The 15,790-nt window shown below is 39.3% G+C and overlaps 1 protein-coding gene across 1 annotated transcript in view; it reads left to right on the top strand.

Moving 5' to 3' along the window:
- The window catches only part of LOC113759963 (zinc finger BED domain-containing protein RICESLEEPER 2-like), a 23,024-nt gene extending 12,065 nt beyond the window's left edge, over nt 1-10,959 (top strand). Inside the window, exons 2-3 of the mRNA XM_027302544.1 lie at nt 8,623-10,772; nt 10,900-10,959. Of these exons, the coding sequence (XP_027158345.1) occupies nt 8,623-10,772; nt 10,900-10,959 (2,210 nt within the window). The remainder of the gene's footprint in view (nt 1-8,622; nt 10,773-10,899) is intronic.
- The last annotated feature ends 4,831 nt before the right edge of the window (nt 10,960-15,790 follow it).

Here is a 15,790-nt window from a genome sequence, read left to right as displayed (position 1 = left end):
AATCAGAGTAACTTCGCGTGGCCTCTGCACGGAGTGAGTTTGGGCCAAGATGTGATATGGTCCCAATTATGTGAATATGTATAAAAGACTAAGTACTCTTCTTGTGCGTAAGTTGTGAACTATGAAAGTGGTAAGTGTAAAACCTTTATCATGCTATTTGAGGTAGATAGATATGTACGTCAGGTAGGGATCTTAAACTTTGTTAATTTGCACTTGGGAGCGTACGGCCTGAGTTGTAAATTCTCTTAGTTCTGGATTCTTGTACTTGAGTACTAAATACTTTTTCTGAGAGAATACTTGTGACTTCGAAAGGGATATAGTCTCGTATATTATAGTGTGAATAAAAATCATAAGTGATTTTGAGATAAATTCTGATGGCAAAGGTCAGAGCCCGGAGGATTCTGATGGCAAAGGTCAGAGCCCGGAGGATTCTTGTATTGGACTTGAGATCTCCATTATGGGAAATGAACGAGAAAAAAAAAAAACTAGACCCTTTTGACTGATATAGTTAGAATTGTCAAGGGTGATGCTAAGTGTTGAGGCCATTGTATTTTGCATGACTGTATGGCCTACTTTTGGGGCACTTGTTTGACTTTAGTCTTCTGTGAGTAAAAGTACTTTTGTGGCACCTGTGTACTATATTTTTGTGATTTTCCCCTGACTTGCTAATTGTATGGATTTTGACATGTTAATGAATGTAAATTATTATTATTTTCAATGTTTTCGCAATTGGTCCTTGTTTCAAGTATTTTCTCGCGTAATTGATTTATTTCTTGCACTAGGCATACTTAGGTTATGGAAGGGCTAAGAAGGGGTCGAGGCCGTGGTCGAGGCCGTGGGCGAGGGACTGGACAAACCCAACCTCAAGGGGATGAACAAGGATCGGCCACTAGACCGACCCAAGGACAAGAAAATATGGAGGTTAACCAAATGGCTACTGCCATTAATAGGATGACTGACATCCTAGAACGATTAGCTGAGAGACAGGAACCAGTGCCAGTTAACCAACCTGGGGGCCAGGATAGAGGGGAAGATAGAGCCTTAGAGAGATTCTTAAAGTTCAACCCGCCTAAGTTCATTGGTGAGCCTGATCCTGAGATAGCGGAGAATTGGCTAGAAAGAATGACTAATATTTTCGCAGCCCTAGATTATGCGGAGGAGAGACGAGTAACTTTTGCTGTCTTTCAGTTTGAGGGTGCAGCACGTGCTTGGTGGGATATGATAAGGGGAAAATGGGAAAGAGCACAAACCCCTTGGACTTGGGAAAATCTTTTAGGAGAATTTAATGAGAAGTTTCTTCCGCCCTTAGTTCAAGAGAAACGGGAGGACGAATTCATAAAAGTGAAGCAGGGGGCGTCTAGTGTGGCTGAGTATGAAGGAAAATTTACTAGACTTTCTAGATACGCCCCATAATTGGTAGCCACTGAGAGGAGAAGGATAAGGCGATTTGTACAAGGACTTAACGTGGAGATTCAAGAGGGGTTAGCAGCGGCCCAAATCTCTACTTTCACTGAAGCCCTAGAGAAGGCGCAGAGAGTCGAAAGTGCAAGGCTGCAAGTTAAGGATTTTCATGCCAAGAAAAGGGGCACTTCTAGTCATCCTCTTGGACAAGCAGATAAGGGTGCCCCACCTTCTAAAAAGGAAAAAGGAACGGGAGGAGTAGAGACATCTGGTACACAAAAAAAGACTCAATCAAGAGGAGGCCACAATGGAAGGGATCAACCGAGGGAGACTCCTCCAAGTGGTCAGCCTGTGGCTCCTCAAGTTATTTGTGGTTATTGTCGCAAGTCTAACCATACAGAGAATGAGTGCTGGAAGAAATTGGGAAAGTGTTTGTATTGTGGCAGCACTGAGCATCAGATCGCGAACTGTCCAAGTATACCGAATGAAGGAGGAAGTACTCAAAGGCTTGAAAAGTCAACTGCAAAGCAGTCTAGTGCTGGAGGAAGTCGATCTAAAGCACCAGCTAGGGTTTATGCATTAGGCTATCAACAGGTTTCCAATCCCGTTAAGGTCATTGAAGGTATGATTTTTGCTTTCTATTGTTTAGTTAAGGTTCTAAGTGACTATAGTACGACACACACTTTTACAAAATCCTAGATTCATGAGATAGAATCAAAGTTTGACTACTAATTGGGTCAGTAGAAATTGTGAAATGGGTTGCATAGTGTAAGTTATTGTTTGACCTGATAAGTGTGACTATTAAGGGGTATGACTGTTATCCTAAGTGTGAATTTCGAGGACGAAATTCTCTTAAGGGGGAGAGGATGTGAGGACTCGTAAAAACTATATTATTTTATGCCTAATTTATGGCTTAATAAACTATTTAATTGGATTTTTGCCACGAGGAATATTTTCTAGCCTTATTAGACCTAAATACATGGAAATATAATTTCGTTATATTTTTAAAGTGACTCGTTCTGAAAATTAATTTCCTGGAGTACGTTTAGTAAAAATAGTGAATAGTACTTGGAGATTTTATCCGCGTAGTAGCACAATAAGCTTGGAATATTGAAGACTTGTACTATGGTCCTAAAATAGGTAATCTTATGAATAAATACTCAAGTGATAGTTAGTAGTACAATCGTTATAAGAATTTCTCGGAAGTTTCGCGTATATCGTTAAAATTGACGGTACGCGTTTTCACACGTGCGACTTTAATTGAGGGACTTTAGACCCTTATTTTGGGACAATTAAGAGTGAATAATATTTACATGAATATATATGCATTGGAGGTTTAGTGCATTAGTGAACCAAACGCGCGAGAAAATCGAGCCGTAATCGCACCAAACGGCCCTAATGAGAGTTGACTTTTGGGTGAATTTCCACCACTTATTTCACCTTCTCTTGGAAGCTAAAGGAAATCAGATTTCTCTCCATCTTCTCTCTCCTCATAGCCGACCAAACACCCTCCTCTCTCTAACTCCATTGCTTCAAAATTTCTGCTCACTAATCTCACTCAAAACCACCCCAAATCATCTCCAAATTCAACCAAACTTGCACCACACCTAGCTTGACACTTGAGGAGCATTTTTAGCTGCAAACAAGGGCTGGAAATCACGGTTTTTCTGGGGTAATAGAGGGCCGAAAATTCTGCTGAACATCAACCCAAAGTAAGTGATGATCCACTCTTGGAAACTTGAAGTTTGGAAGCTATCTTACCTTGTTAAGTTCATGCATGCATTTGGTTAGCTTGATATGGATGTAAAATGTGATAGTGGGCTCTTTGTATTCCCACACTTGGGTTGTTGTTGCTGATTTGAGGATCAATGTTGGATTTAATGGTAGTTTAATGGTTATAATGATGAATTTATGGAGTGTTATTGTTGGGAACTCAAGTAGAGGTCATGACCAGAAATTGCCGAATCTGCCCCTGTTTTGTTCGGCCATGATAAGGCCTATTTTTGGTGATTTATTGGCATGATCCTGATGTGTATATGTTATATTATGTGTGTAGAAATTTTCGTTGGAAAACATTAACGATTGGATGGGCAAATGAATTTATTCATGAACTAGGCATGCTGGAAAATTATTTTCGGGTAAAACTGTCCAGTGGTCGTATTTTGGCCATAACTCTGTCCTCGGGTGTCGAAATCAAGTGCCGTCGGTGGCGTTTGAAACTAGACATTCCTAGCTTTAATTTGAGATAAAATGCACGTTCTGATTCTTTGTGAGTGATCCGACCCAAATGTTTTAAGTTAGCTGTCCTGTCTCTCGGATTTGCTGGAATGGCTTGTTGAGGCAGCAACTTGAGGCTCAATTTTGAGCTGGTTGCTTGCCAAATTTCAGAACATTTCCTTCTGTGAACTTTTAGTCCCGTGAATTTATTTTCTAACGCCATAAACCATGCCTCATTCCGAGTTAAATTGATTGAGTTGTGACTAAAACAAGAGGACTGCCCTGTTTTGGAAAAACGTAGTATTTGGACTGATTTGGGGCAAAACTTGGGAATGATTTTATTAATTGAAGTTCTTGATGCTCATCACTTACCAAAGGTATCATGGATGAGTCTTAGACCTTTGTTTCACAAATGAACCATGTTCGGATAGTTTTCTTGGTTAAACGATTTGAAATTGTGAAATGAAAGTCACAAGGCAGATTGCCTTAGAATTTTTCCTGAACTTTGGTTGACTAATTAACTACCTTCCCGAGGGTATTTTTCCCTGAAATTTGATAGAGGAATACCTTGCATATAGGAGTAAAATACTGCCAATTTTGCCACCAATTCAAGTTCGTTTCGATACCGAATTAAATTGCTAGTGTTGGAGGTTCAAAACTGGAAATTCTTCTTCAGTCTTGAATCTTCCTCAACTTTGAGCTACCGTATCTCGGTATTCGAAACTCCGATTCTTGATCCGCTTGTTTTGTTATAAACCTCACTTGTAACACTAATCGAGCTGTAAATTTCAGAGGCCGGTTTGCAACATGTGAATCGTGCCGAATTTCCAAAGTTGGCCGAAATCCAACTTAATTCTGCCTTGTACGCCGAACCTGTACCTTCAAGCTCATTTTTGAATACCTTCCACTTAGATTCATGGAAAAGTGTCTTTTAAGAACTTTTAGTACTTTCTAAGAGGTTTCCAACGGTACCAAGTTTTATAATTTTGGACCTACTGAGTGCAAGATCTGATTTTTCTAAATTTGACGCGCAAAGCTGAAATTTGCTGATTTCTTAGAAAATGAAAATTTGAAAACTTGTTACTCCTTCTTGATGATAATTGATCGCTTTAAACTTGATTTCATGAAGGAAATCAGTTTTTCTTGTGTTAATAAAACCTCACTTTTGAACCTTTATTTTGAGTGGCTAAGGTTCTTGGTTTGAGGTATTGACTAGTCCAAATAAGCGTAACTCCTTTCTTGATTAATACGTGATTGTGAGTGAAAAATACTTGTTAATTGCTTCAGGTGCTCAAGCGAGTCTTGAAAAGAATCCCGGAGGGGACAACTAAAGATTTTCTCGCTCAATTACTTTTGAATTGGTGAGTGTCAAGTGCATGACTTGTCGTGTTTACTTGATTTACCTGCTTATATACGTGAATATCACTTGATGAGACGAGTGTGTACTTTATCGCACTCGCTCTCCTTTACTTGAACTTTACTTGTATTAACTTGGTTTTCAAAGTCGATTGAGTGAATCTCGTCGACTAAAATATACCCGTTTTCGTGTGCGTGTCGTGTTGCCATGCATGTCGTGTATGTCGTGCGTGTCTTGTTGTCGGGTGGAGTGAACCTCCTCGACTTATGGGGACGCCCAATTCTCTTAACCAATCTTACAACTCGAGCCGGCATGGGCTTGGTCGAGAAGTTTGATAAACCAAGAGAGTAACAAAACACAACTTGATCTTTTGAGATCTTGTTCGGCATACTCGTGGAGTATCGCCCTTTCCGTGCGTGTTCAAAAATCAAAACTTGATCTCTTGAGATCTCGTGTGGCATACTCGATGAGTATCGCCTTTTTCGTGCGTGTTTGGTTTCGGATCCGAGAGGGTGGAATGTTGGTCGGAGGAAGTAATAAGTGAAGTTTCTACGGATAAAATACCCACCAGGATAACGGAGTGTCATCACGAGGGGGTATCGGATCGAGCCGTGGCGAAGCAAGAGGAAAATAGCTCCTGAGAGCTCCTATATCCTTGAATTGTTTCTGTTTATTTTTCTCGCTCGAATTGTAAATTACTTGAATATTGGGATTGTTATTTGGACAACGTGCTTGCATGTGTGTTTTCTTGGCCTCACGAGCGTTTCGCTCACCCCGTAGATTTGTTTTCCTTGACAGGAATGGATGGAGTGAAACTCGTTGGAACCCTTTGGATGTACTTTTGTATTAGGGTTTCAATTGTAATTGACTAGACATTTTGGCTATTGTATATATTTGGGAATTGATGTATCTTTTGGATCCTGACGTAAGAATTGGATAACGGATGTATTTTGAACACGTGGTACAAGACTTGGATATTCGTTTATGGAAGCGATTTTTCCTTATTAGACTGGTATAAATCGTTATATATTGTTAAGTTTGAATTGATTTGTCTCGAGTCCTGGCGAGAGCTAGGCAGGCGTTCCGCGGATACCCTTGGGTTCGCCCTTGGGAGAAGTGGGGGCGTCACATAGCATTAATCACTCCTTCTGACACTTGACTGATTTTGCAGTGGATTTAGCAGGTTGTTGAGAATTTCCTTTTCCCTTAGAAGCTTTAGGGCAATTCGAAAACTTATGCTCGGTACTACCGCAGCTCAAACATTTTCCTTGTTTTCTCCAGCACTCGGTCTCAGCGTGGTTAATCTGGCCACAGTATCCACAAGTTACGTGAGGAGTCACAGCTTGACCAGTATGAGATTTTCCTTTTTGTTGACCTTGTCTACTCCGATTTCATTTTGGCGAGGCTTTGCTTAATGGAGTTTCTCCGGATTTTTCATGCATCTTCACTCCTCCAACCCCTTTTTTCATATTAAGGGGTTGGATAGACTTCTCGGATGGTTTAGGAATATCACTTGGGTTACCCCTCTTTCTATCATGAAAAGTCTTAGATTGAGACTTAGTATTTTTTACCCTCTGTGCCTTATCCAAGGCATCCATAAAAGTGGTAATCTGGGCAGCTCCTAGAGATTCTTGAATTTCTACATTTAACCCCTGAATAAACCTCCTTATCCTTTTCTGTTCGGTGACTACAAGCTCAGGGGCAAATTTGAAAAGTTTGGTGAACCACTTCTCATACTCGGCCACACTTAATAACTCTTGTTTTAACTTAATAAAGTCGTCCTCCCTCTTTTCTTGTATAATTGGCGAGAGGAACTTGACATTAAACTCCCTCTCAAAGTTTACCCAAATCCAAGGGATTTGTTCTCTTTCCCACTTTGCACTAACAACATTCCACCACGAGCCCCTTCAAATTGAAAAACGGCAAAATTCACTTGCCTTTTCTCGGTATAATCTAAAGCAGCAAAAATATCAACCATCCTTTCAAACCAATTTTTCACTACTTCGAGGTTAGACTCTCCATGGAACTTAGGGGGAGCGAACTTCAAGAATCGCTCGAGAGCTCTATCCTCACCCCTCTCTTGGTTCCTAGGTTGGTCGACTGGTTTAGATCCCTGGCGCTCAGCTAAGCGCTCGAGAATATCGGTTATGCGGTTAATGGCCGTAGCCACTTGGTCACCCTCTTCGTTTTTAGGGTTTTGGTTTGGTCCAGTCGCGGATCCCTCATCTCTCTCGAGAGTGCGGGGTTGCCGAAACCCACGCCCACGCCCCCGTCCACATCCTCGCCGATTCATTTAGCAAGCTTCTAAACGCATAATAGAAGTAGAAAGTATAAGCATGTGAATCGAAAAATAGTTACACATTGCAAGAACACTTTAAATCAAAACATAGCTATTTGCATAAGTTAGAAGCCATGTCACATGTCGATGTGCATACAACGAGTTAATACTATCAAATACAGGTAGTGCTGTTATTCGAATCGGGCAGCTCGCGAGTCGGGCTCGACTCGGCTCGTTAAGGCTCGAACTCGGCTCATTTGTTAGAATAAACGAGCCGAGTTCGAGCCTAAAGACTGCTCGTTAATTAAACGAGCCGAGCCGAGCTCGGCTCGCAGGCTACCCGAAAGGCTCGAATTTGAGGGATAAAAATGTCAATTCATTAATTATGGCTATTTCAGTAAAATACTTCCAGTTTTCTAGAGTCAAACTCCCGAATCCCTAATCCTTCATTCGCTCATTCTTCTTCCGCCTTCACCTCTGGGCTTTTGCCTTCTCTTCGGCTCTGCTCTAATCTCTTCCGTCCAGACTTTGGCCCGTCAGGCGTCAACCCTAAATCACCATTCACCCTTCGGTAATAGCTCTAGCAAGGAGCAGCAGCAATCGCTCTTCAGAGGAGCTGACTTGTCGCACCAGCCCACCGCCTTGGTTGCGCAAACACCAGCCACCACCTGGTGAACCCGTGTATTTTTCTGCACTTGATTTCTGATTTTGGAGTTACGTACATATAGAGCTGAGATCCAAAAAAAAATTAAGGTGCATTATCTTCTTCCATTTGGTAATTAGGATTTAGGGATTTTGGTATTTTGCTAAAATATTGTGCTTTTGAGGGGTTATTCGGATGTGGCCTGTGGGTTTTGTCTGATACTCTCTATATTCGTGTGGAAGCTGACAAATGATGCAATGGGCTTCTGCGCGGACTTTTTAGATTGTGGAGACAGGTAGTATTTTGAAGATTTGACAAAATCTTTCCATAGAGGGGCTGCTAAAGAAACCAAAAAGAAACTTTGAAAATGACACGAAAAAAAATATGCAGCCTATAGATAGTGGATGTTGACTAGTTTATGTTTGACTGGTTGAATCTTTTAAAAAATTTTGTCCATTACAGTACATTAGTTTCTTTGTTAATCAGTTTATCCAATTTTTCATAAACTCTTATTTCTACCACATGACCAACTAGATGAATTGATTGCTTAATCAGTTTATGTAGATTGCTTGGTGTCAAGTGGATTTGGCCTTCAATATGAGCAGTAATTATTTTTTCATATTGTAATAGATAATTTAAATTAATGGAATTTTTTTATTTATAATGAAATTTGACATGCAACCTTTGATTTATAATTATGCCTTAAATTTTTTTCTTAATATATAGGTATGTACAGCCCTCTTAATTCCCACCAAGGTTCATCTTCAAGTCTTGCTATGGAGCAATTAAATGAAGTAGTAGATCAAGAACTGGATATTGAAGAAAATCCGGATGAGATGACTGAAGATGAGTTAGAAATAATAGAAGAACATGACAATGAAGGAGGAGGAGTAGGAGAGCAAAAAGGTGATGGCGGAAATGAAGAACCAGCAATGCCCTTTGAGAAAAAGCAAAGGAAAAAGAAATCAACGGTGTGGGACGATATGAAAATTGTGAAGTTAGACAATGGAATAGAAAAGGTGCAATGCAATCATTGTAAGGAGTTATTTGCCAAGAGTACAACTGCAGCTACATCTCAACACAAGCGTCATCTAAAAGCATGTTTACAAAAGAAGATGGCAATGGGAGAGCAAAATAGGATGAAACAGCAAGTGTTGTCTTTTACCGAAGGGCCATCCGATGGAATTACTTCGATCACAAATTTTTCATATGACCATGCCAAGGTACGGGAGCTTGCTTCTCATATGGTGCTTGCACATGAATACGCATTTTCTATGATGGATCATGTTGTATTCAATAAATTTATGAAAATTGTGTCCCCATTTTATAAAAAGATTACCCGGCAAACTGTCAAAGAGGATTGCATTTCTACTTATCAACTGGAAAAAAGAAAGCTGAAATCTGTATTAAAGAGTGCTAGTCGAGTTAGCATAACTACAGATTTATGGAAATCTGGTCAAAAAATTCAATATATGGTTGTAACAGGGCATTTTGTTGATTCTGATTGGGTGTTACAAAAACGTGTGTTGAATTTTTGTAATGTGCCACCTCCTCATACGGGAGTAATTATTGCTGATGCTATGAGTAAATGTTTTATTGATTGGGGGATCGAGAATAAAATTTCCAGCATCACAGTAGACAATGCTTCTTATAATGATGCTTGTGTTAGGAGACTTAGGGAGGATTTTTCTCTAAGAAAGAGGTTAAGTATTGCTGGAAAAATTTTTCATGTGAGGTGTTGTGCACATATACTTAATCTTTTAGTGCAAGATGGCCTCAATCAACTAGGTGATGTGATTGATACTGTTAGAGAGGGGATCAAGTACTTGAACAACTCTGAGGGTCGCCTAAATCAATTTGCCAAAATTGCAAAACAGCTACAGTTGCCCTCTAGGAAATTGATTCTAGATTGTCCAACTAGATGGAATAGCACATATCTCATGTTGGCTTCGGCTTTGGAGTTCAAGGACTTTTTCCCGAGATATGAGAACATTGACCCTGGGTTTCACTATGTTCCAGGTGATTACGAGTGCTTTCAAGTAGAAAAAATGTGCCGATTTTTGGGTATTTTTCATGAGATCACTAACATGATTTCTGGATCCGACTATCCAACTTCTAACATCTTTCTTGTGGAGCTTTATAGGATTAAAGAGCTTTTAAATGAAAAAGCTCTTGATATTTCTGATCAAATTAGGGCCATGGCTTTGAGCATGTCAGCAAAATTTGACAAATATTGGGGAGAAACCAATGTGGTGCTTTCGTTAGGTGCTATTGTTGATCCAAGGTACAAAATGGTACTCATTTATCATGCTTTTCCGATTATTTATGGTGAGGAAGAATCTGCTGTGAAAATTGATGAAATTAAACAGCTTCTTTATGAGCTTTACAATGAATATGTTGATACTCACTTCTCCTCCCATGCCGGGGAACCACCGAGGCAGTCGGTAAAGCGTAAACATAAGGAAGTGAGTAGTTCTTCGGCTCAATCTCAGGGGAATGTTAAGAAACTTGGACTTCCAATTCTTACTGGCAAGGAAAATTTTCAAATGCATGTTAGTGAAATTGACAAGGCGCCACCTGAAAAATCAGATTTAGATATTTATTTAGAAGAAAGTAGGTATGCTTGTGACGCATCTGCTAATTTGGATGTCTTGGGGTGGTGGAAAGGAGAAAGATGGAGGTTTCCAATATTGTCAAGGATGGCTAGTGACTTACTTTCTATTCCAGTTACAACTGTGGCTTCTGAATCTACCTTCAGTGCTGGGGGAAGAGTAATTGATGATCGGCGAGCTTCTATGTCTGTTGAGACAGTGCAAATGCTACTTTGCGGTAGTAATTGGATTCGCAATCTTCATGGAATAAAAACCAAGCCTCGTGTAAGTGTATTACACTTTCTAGTAGTAATATGTGGTTAATTGATTATTTTACTTCATCTTTTATCTCTATAGCTCTTATTTTTAGAGAATATCATGACTTTGAGTCTTTGACATTTTTATTTTGTAGGATCAATCTGATGTTGCCGAGTTATCTACGTATCATGAAGTTGAGCTTCCTCAAAATTGAAAGAATGCTAAATTTTAGAAATTGCTGCTGCTGTCCTTTGGTATTCTACTTCATTTTTTTAGCTCAGTAGCTCTTATTTTTAGAAAATATCATGACTTTTACATTTTTATTTTGTAGGATCAATCGGATGTTGTCGAGACATTTTACGTGTCATGAAGTTGAGCTTCCTCAAAATGAAGGCTAAATTTTAGAAAATTGCTACTGCTGTTGCTCTGTAGCTCTTATTGTTTGCTGTCTTTTAGACTTGATTATTGCTCTGATGTTTGTTGTAAGTGAACAAAATATGAGTACTTGACTACTTGTGAATTCTCATCAGCAGCCATGGCTGAGGTACTATGAATGCCAAAGTGAATTCTCATCAATTTAGAGGAGTAATTTTCACATTTCTAAGTTGCTGGACATTCATACCAAGTCAAACACGGCTCTTTTGACTGTTGGACTGATAGAAAATTACATATGCTCTCTTTTGGTGGGACTGCTTGATCTTTTCTCTTTTTCTAAATTGGATTAAATCCATAATCCCCACTCAGCAACAAATATGTATGCCAAATTTGCATCTTCTGAATGGTTACAGACTTGCAGTGAATAGATGGCTGCTATGGTAAATATTTCGAGCTCGAGCTCGAGCTTAACGAGCTCGACTCGATTGTGTTAAACGAGTCGAGCTCGAGCCGAGCTCGAGCTAAATATAGAGCTAACGAGCTCGAACTCGAGCTAGTTATTCGACTCGACAATGTTATCAAGCGAGCTCGAGCCAGCTCGAAATTCGTACAAATCGAGCTCGAACCACTACTACTCGGGCTCAGCTTGACTCGAATAACAGCTCTAAATACAGGTCATAGGCAACTAAGTGTCACAAATATAGTACTTGCAGGCAAAATACAAAAGGTCTCACGGCGAGCACCACCCCTACTATAATAGACAGGATCAAAAGAAAAACCAAAAGCCTAGTTAGGGACAAAACTAGAAGAATCCATTATACCAAGCCACATTATTCAAATAATTATAAACTCCAAATTGCACCCAAAGCCTGAGCTACCTCCTAAATTCTTAGCCTCCTCGCTAGATTCAAGGTGAAAGTTCTTGTACAAGCTAGGGTGATAAGTCAAACCAAACGGAATGCAAAGATGTCTCATTTTCAAGTTCAAAATGGAGCTCAAAATTGTTCAAATGGTTCAACTTTTCTTTTGAAATGTTCGACAAACAAAAGAGTGGGGAAAGCAAGGTTTCTAACCCTTAAACTCACTAGATAGCTATTTAGATTTTCTAATCTTAACCCACCTCCAACCTAATTTGAAGAGTAAAGTCTTATAGTATTTTGTAAGCAAAAATGGTGCTACAACCTCAAGCACCAAAATCACGTTGCACTTAATATACAATCAAATCCCACAATCCGGCATCCTAAACTTTTAGGCCTAGGATACACTACAAAGATCTAAAGCCTAAACTCTGATACCAACTGTGACGCCCCCACTTCTCCCAAGGGCGAACCCAAGGGTATCGGCGGAACGCCTGTCCAGCTCTCGCTAGGCCTCAGTACTAATTCAATTTAAACTCAATAATAACCAATTGATACTTAAAAAAATTGAAATGATAAAGGAAGGTCAAATCCTTAATAACCGTTCGAGTCTTACATCATAATCTACCTAATTACTTTACATTCCCAAAATATACAGCTTCCAAAATCAAATTCTAAATGAATACATTCACAATTCTAATCAAATGAAGCATCAAGTAAACTTCTCCAGAATTCCTCCTATTTCAGCTCCAGTTAAGGAAAACAAATCTAACGGGGTGAGCGGATGCTCGTGAGGCCAAGAAAACATGCAAGACAAGTAATTCAATAGTAATAGCACTTACACAATAGTGAAAACTATAACATTCAAGAAATTCGTAATTTATAATAAACCCCCGTGAGTAGGATGTAGGAGCTCTCAGGAGCTAAATCTTTGCTTACTTTGCCTAAATTCAATTTAATACCTTCTCGTGACGACACCCCGTCACCCAAGTAGATAATTAAATTTATAGCACTTTACGTATTCTATTTATGTTTCTGAGACGACTCGAGAGGCACCTCCCACCCAAATCGGTGTGGTACTTACTATCGCTTAATTTATAGGTCTAAGACGATTCGAGAGGTACCTCTCACCAAATCGGTGTGGTACTTGCTATCATTCAGAGGTCGATGAGACACCGCTCCAATCGACTTAGAATGCTTAATGGTTCTAAGACGATTCGAGAGGTACCTCCCACCCGAATCGGTGTGGTACTTGCTATCGTTCAAAGGTTTAGGGTACTGAAACGACTCAAGAGGTACCTCCCACCCAAATCGGTGTGATATTTACAATCGTTCAGTGGTCGATGAGACATCACTCCAATCAACTTAGCATGATTTAGGATACTAAGATGATTCGAGAGATACCTGACAGGTGCCGAACCTGTGCAATAATAATAAATAAAACCTAACTACCACCTAAAGCAGTCAATAATCAATTCGAGTACTGGAGCAGGTACTCTAGGTGTGCAATGGGTTACTTGATTCGCCTTGTTCCGAAGAGTTTGCTTAATCTGATATACCTGAATTAATTATTTAACTGAATTCACTAACTAGTAGACAGTGGTAAGCAGGGTCGTCTCCTTAGGGACTGGAGAGAAATTTATTCCTTTTCGAATCAAGACAAATGGGGGTTTTCACGATTAAATGCTAAAAATAAAGTAACTGCAGAAAATAATTAATTTAAAGAAATAATTGGAGAAACTCTAGCCAAGGGTACACTTCAGAAATGGTTCATGCACTGATCATCGAATCAAAGATTTTTCCAACATTTATTAACAGATTAGTTATAGTTGTCATGCACGCGATAAATAACCAACCTTTCCTTGATTTATCGATAGCTAAGGTACGACCGTTAGCTATTTCTCTAACCTAAAAACAACCCTAGGTATGACTGTAGGATTTAATTTCTAGATTGCATTAAGAATTAGAAAGGTCCAATCCTAACTAACAAACACGTTACGAGGGTTTGTTTAAACTAGATTGTATGTTTCCCTGACATAAACCCAATTACGCTAGTTGCTACTGGGATAGAGATAACGAATAATTACGGATTCAATTACCCATATTTAGCCAAATAGCCTATATGAATAATCAATTATTGCGCACTAATCAATCATACACAAGAGCTATAACAATTAAAAGCAGGAAGCATATAAATATCAATAAATGAAGAAGACAATTAAAAATGGTTTAGATCTCACAGTAGTCATTGAACCAATTCGTCAGTTGCTCCCTTGACTAGAAATAGGGGTTTAGTTCCCCATAATTAATCCACAGGCCATGCGGGCAAAGTTGGAAGAAACCATCGATTCCTTAATCAAAGCGAACGAAAGAAATTGCCCCTCGTTAATTTCGGTCAACCGAAGAAAGAAGAGGAAACAATTGATTATGGTGGTTTTCAATTGTTCTCCTAAGCTAACCGTACAGAGAGTACACACTTTCAATTTCTTCGGTCAAGGCTAGGGTGAAAAGCAATGTCAAAAGTCCACAATTGCGGCTCCTCTTAGCTTTCTTTCTTTCCTCACAAAACATACGAGAGAGTGGGTTTCAATTTGCTTGATTTCCCCATTTGGTCAATGCAATTGGAAAAGCCCAAGAATTCTCAAGTCAACGAAAGGTGAAAAGCAATACAAAGTCAGGAATGCAGGCTCTTGTCTCCTCTGATAGTTTTTTCCAAAACTGCCGCTCCCTTCCTATTCGAAGAACAAACCGAAAAGAAAACCTAAGCTAGGCGATAAGATTCAGTCCTCCTCCGGCAATTGTTATTATTTTCCAAATTAGCCCAAGACCCCCCTCCAAATAGAATAAAGTAATATCTATTACAATTAAGTTTCTTCAGCTTCTCAAGCGGACCCTGCTGCTTGGAGTGCCCCCACGTACGACAAATCTTCTAAATTTTGATTTTAAGCACTTTTCAGCATCCAGTCCTGCAATTGGCACCAAAACAAAATATCAGTAGAATCCACTCAATTACTGGAAATATTTAGTCAAATAAAAGTACATTAATGCCCAAAATACCCCCTAAAATGCACCCTATCAATCTCCCCCACACCTAAACTATGCTTGCCCTCAAGCATAATTAACTCAGAAGTGCAATCGAGATACCAAGCATTTTACAGCAGTTCATACAAAAATTGGCATTCCAAATTCCCCAATAACCTCATCGAAATCAGAATATATCAAATCAATAATTCTCGCAGTTTAAAGTGCACTCATTCACTCCAAGTGTATAGGATATGTGTACAAGATAGCTCTCAAATCAACACAATAGAATGACACTACCATAAGCTTGCTCATATATCATATCGCCACCACTTACTTATGAATTTAAATGCAGCAATCAAGGGACTTTGCAAGGTTGTAATGGGGTTGGGGTGAGAAGGTAGGATAAAAGGAATTCAAAAGGTGTAAACATGTAAAGAAAATGCTCAGAAATTCATTATACAGACTCTTGCACATTCGAGACTTCAAAGCACCTCAGCAATTCCCCAAGTGAAGTAAAAATTGGCCCTCGCCACAACCTTTGACTTTTCTTTTTCTTTTCTTTTCTCAATTTTTTTTTTTGTGTTTTTTTTTCCTCATTCATCTATTGCTCCTCTCTTTTTTTTTCTCTTCTTGTTTTTTTTTCAATAAGCTCCAACACCATAACAATCAACTCCACTTGTTGATTCCTTACACTTTCTCTTCTTTTCACAATTTTTTCCTCCCTCTCTCTTGCTCTTTCTCTTTTTTTTTTCCTTTTTTTTTCTTTTTTTTCATATATATATGTAATGC

This window comes from Coffea eugenioides, chromosome 2 (assembly GCF_003713205.1).
Source record: "Coffea eugenioides isolate CCC68of chromosome 2, Ceug_1.0, whole genome shotgun sequence".
In the NCBI taxonomy this organism is placed as follows: domain Eukaryota; kingdom Viridiplantae; phylum Streptophyta; class Magnoliopsida; order Gentianales; family Rubiaceae; genus Coffea; species Coffea eugenioides.
The sequence above is the reverse complement of the archived record's forward strand: the minus strand, read 5'-3'. Positions and strand labels throughout refer to the sequence as shown.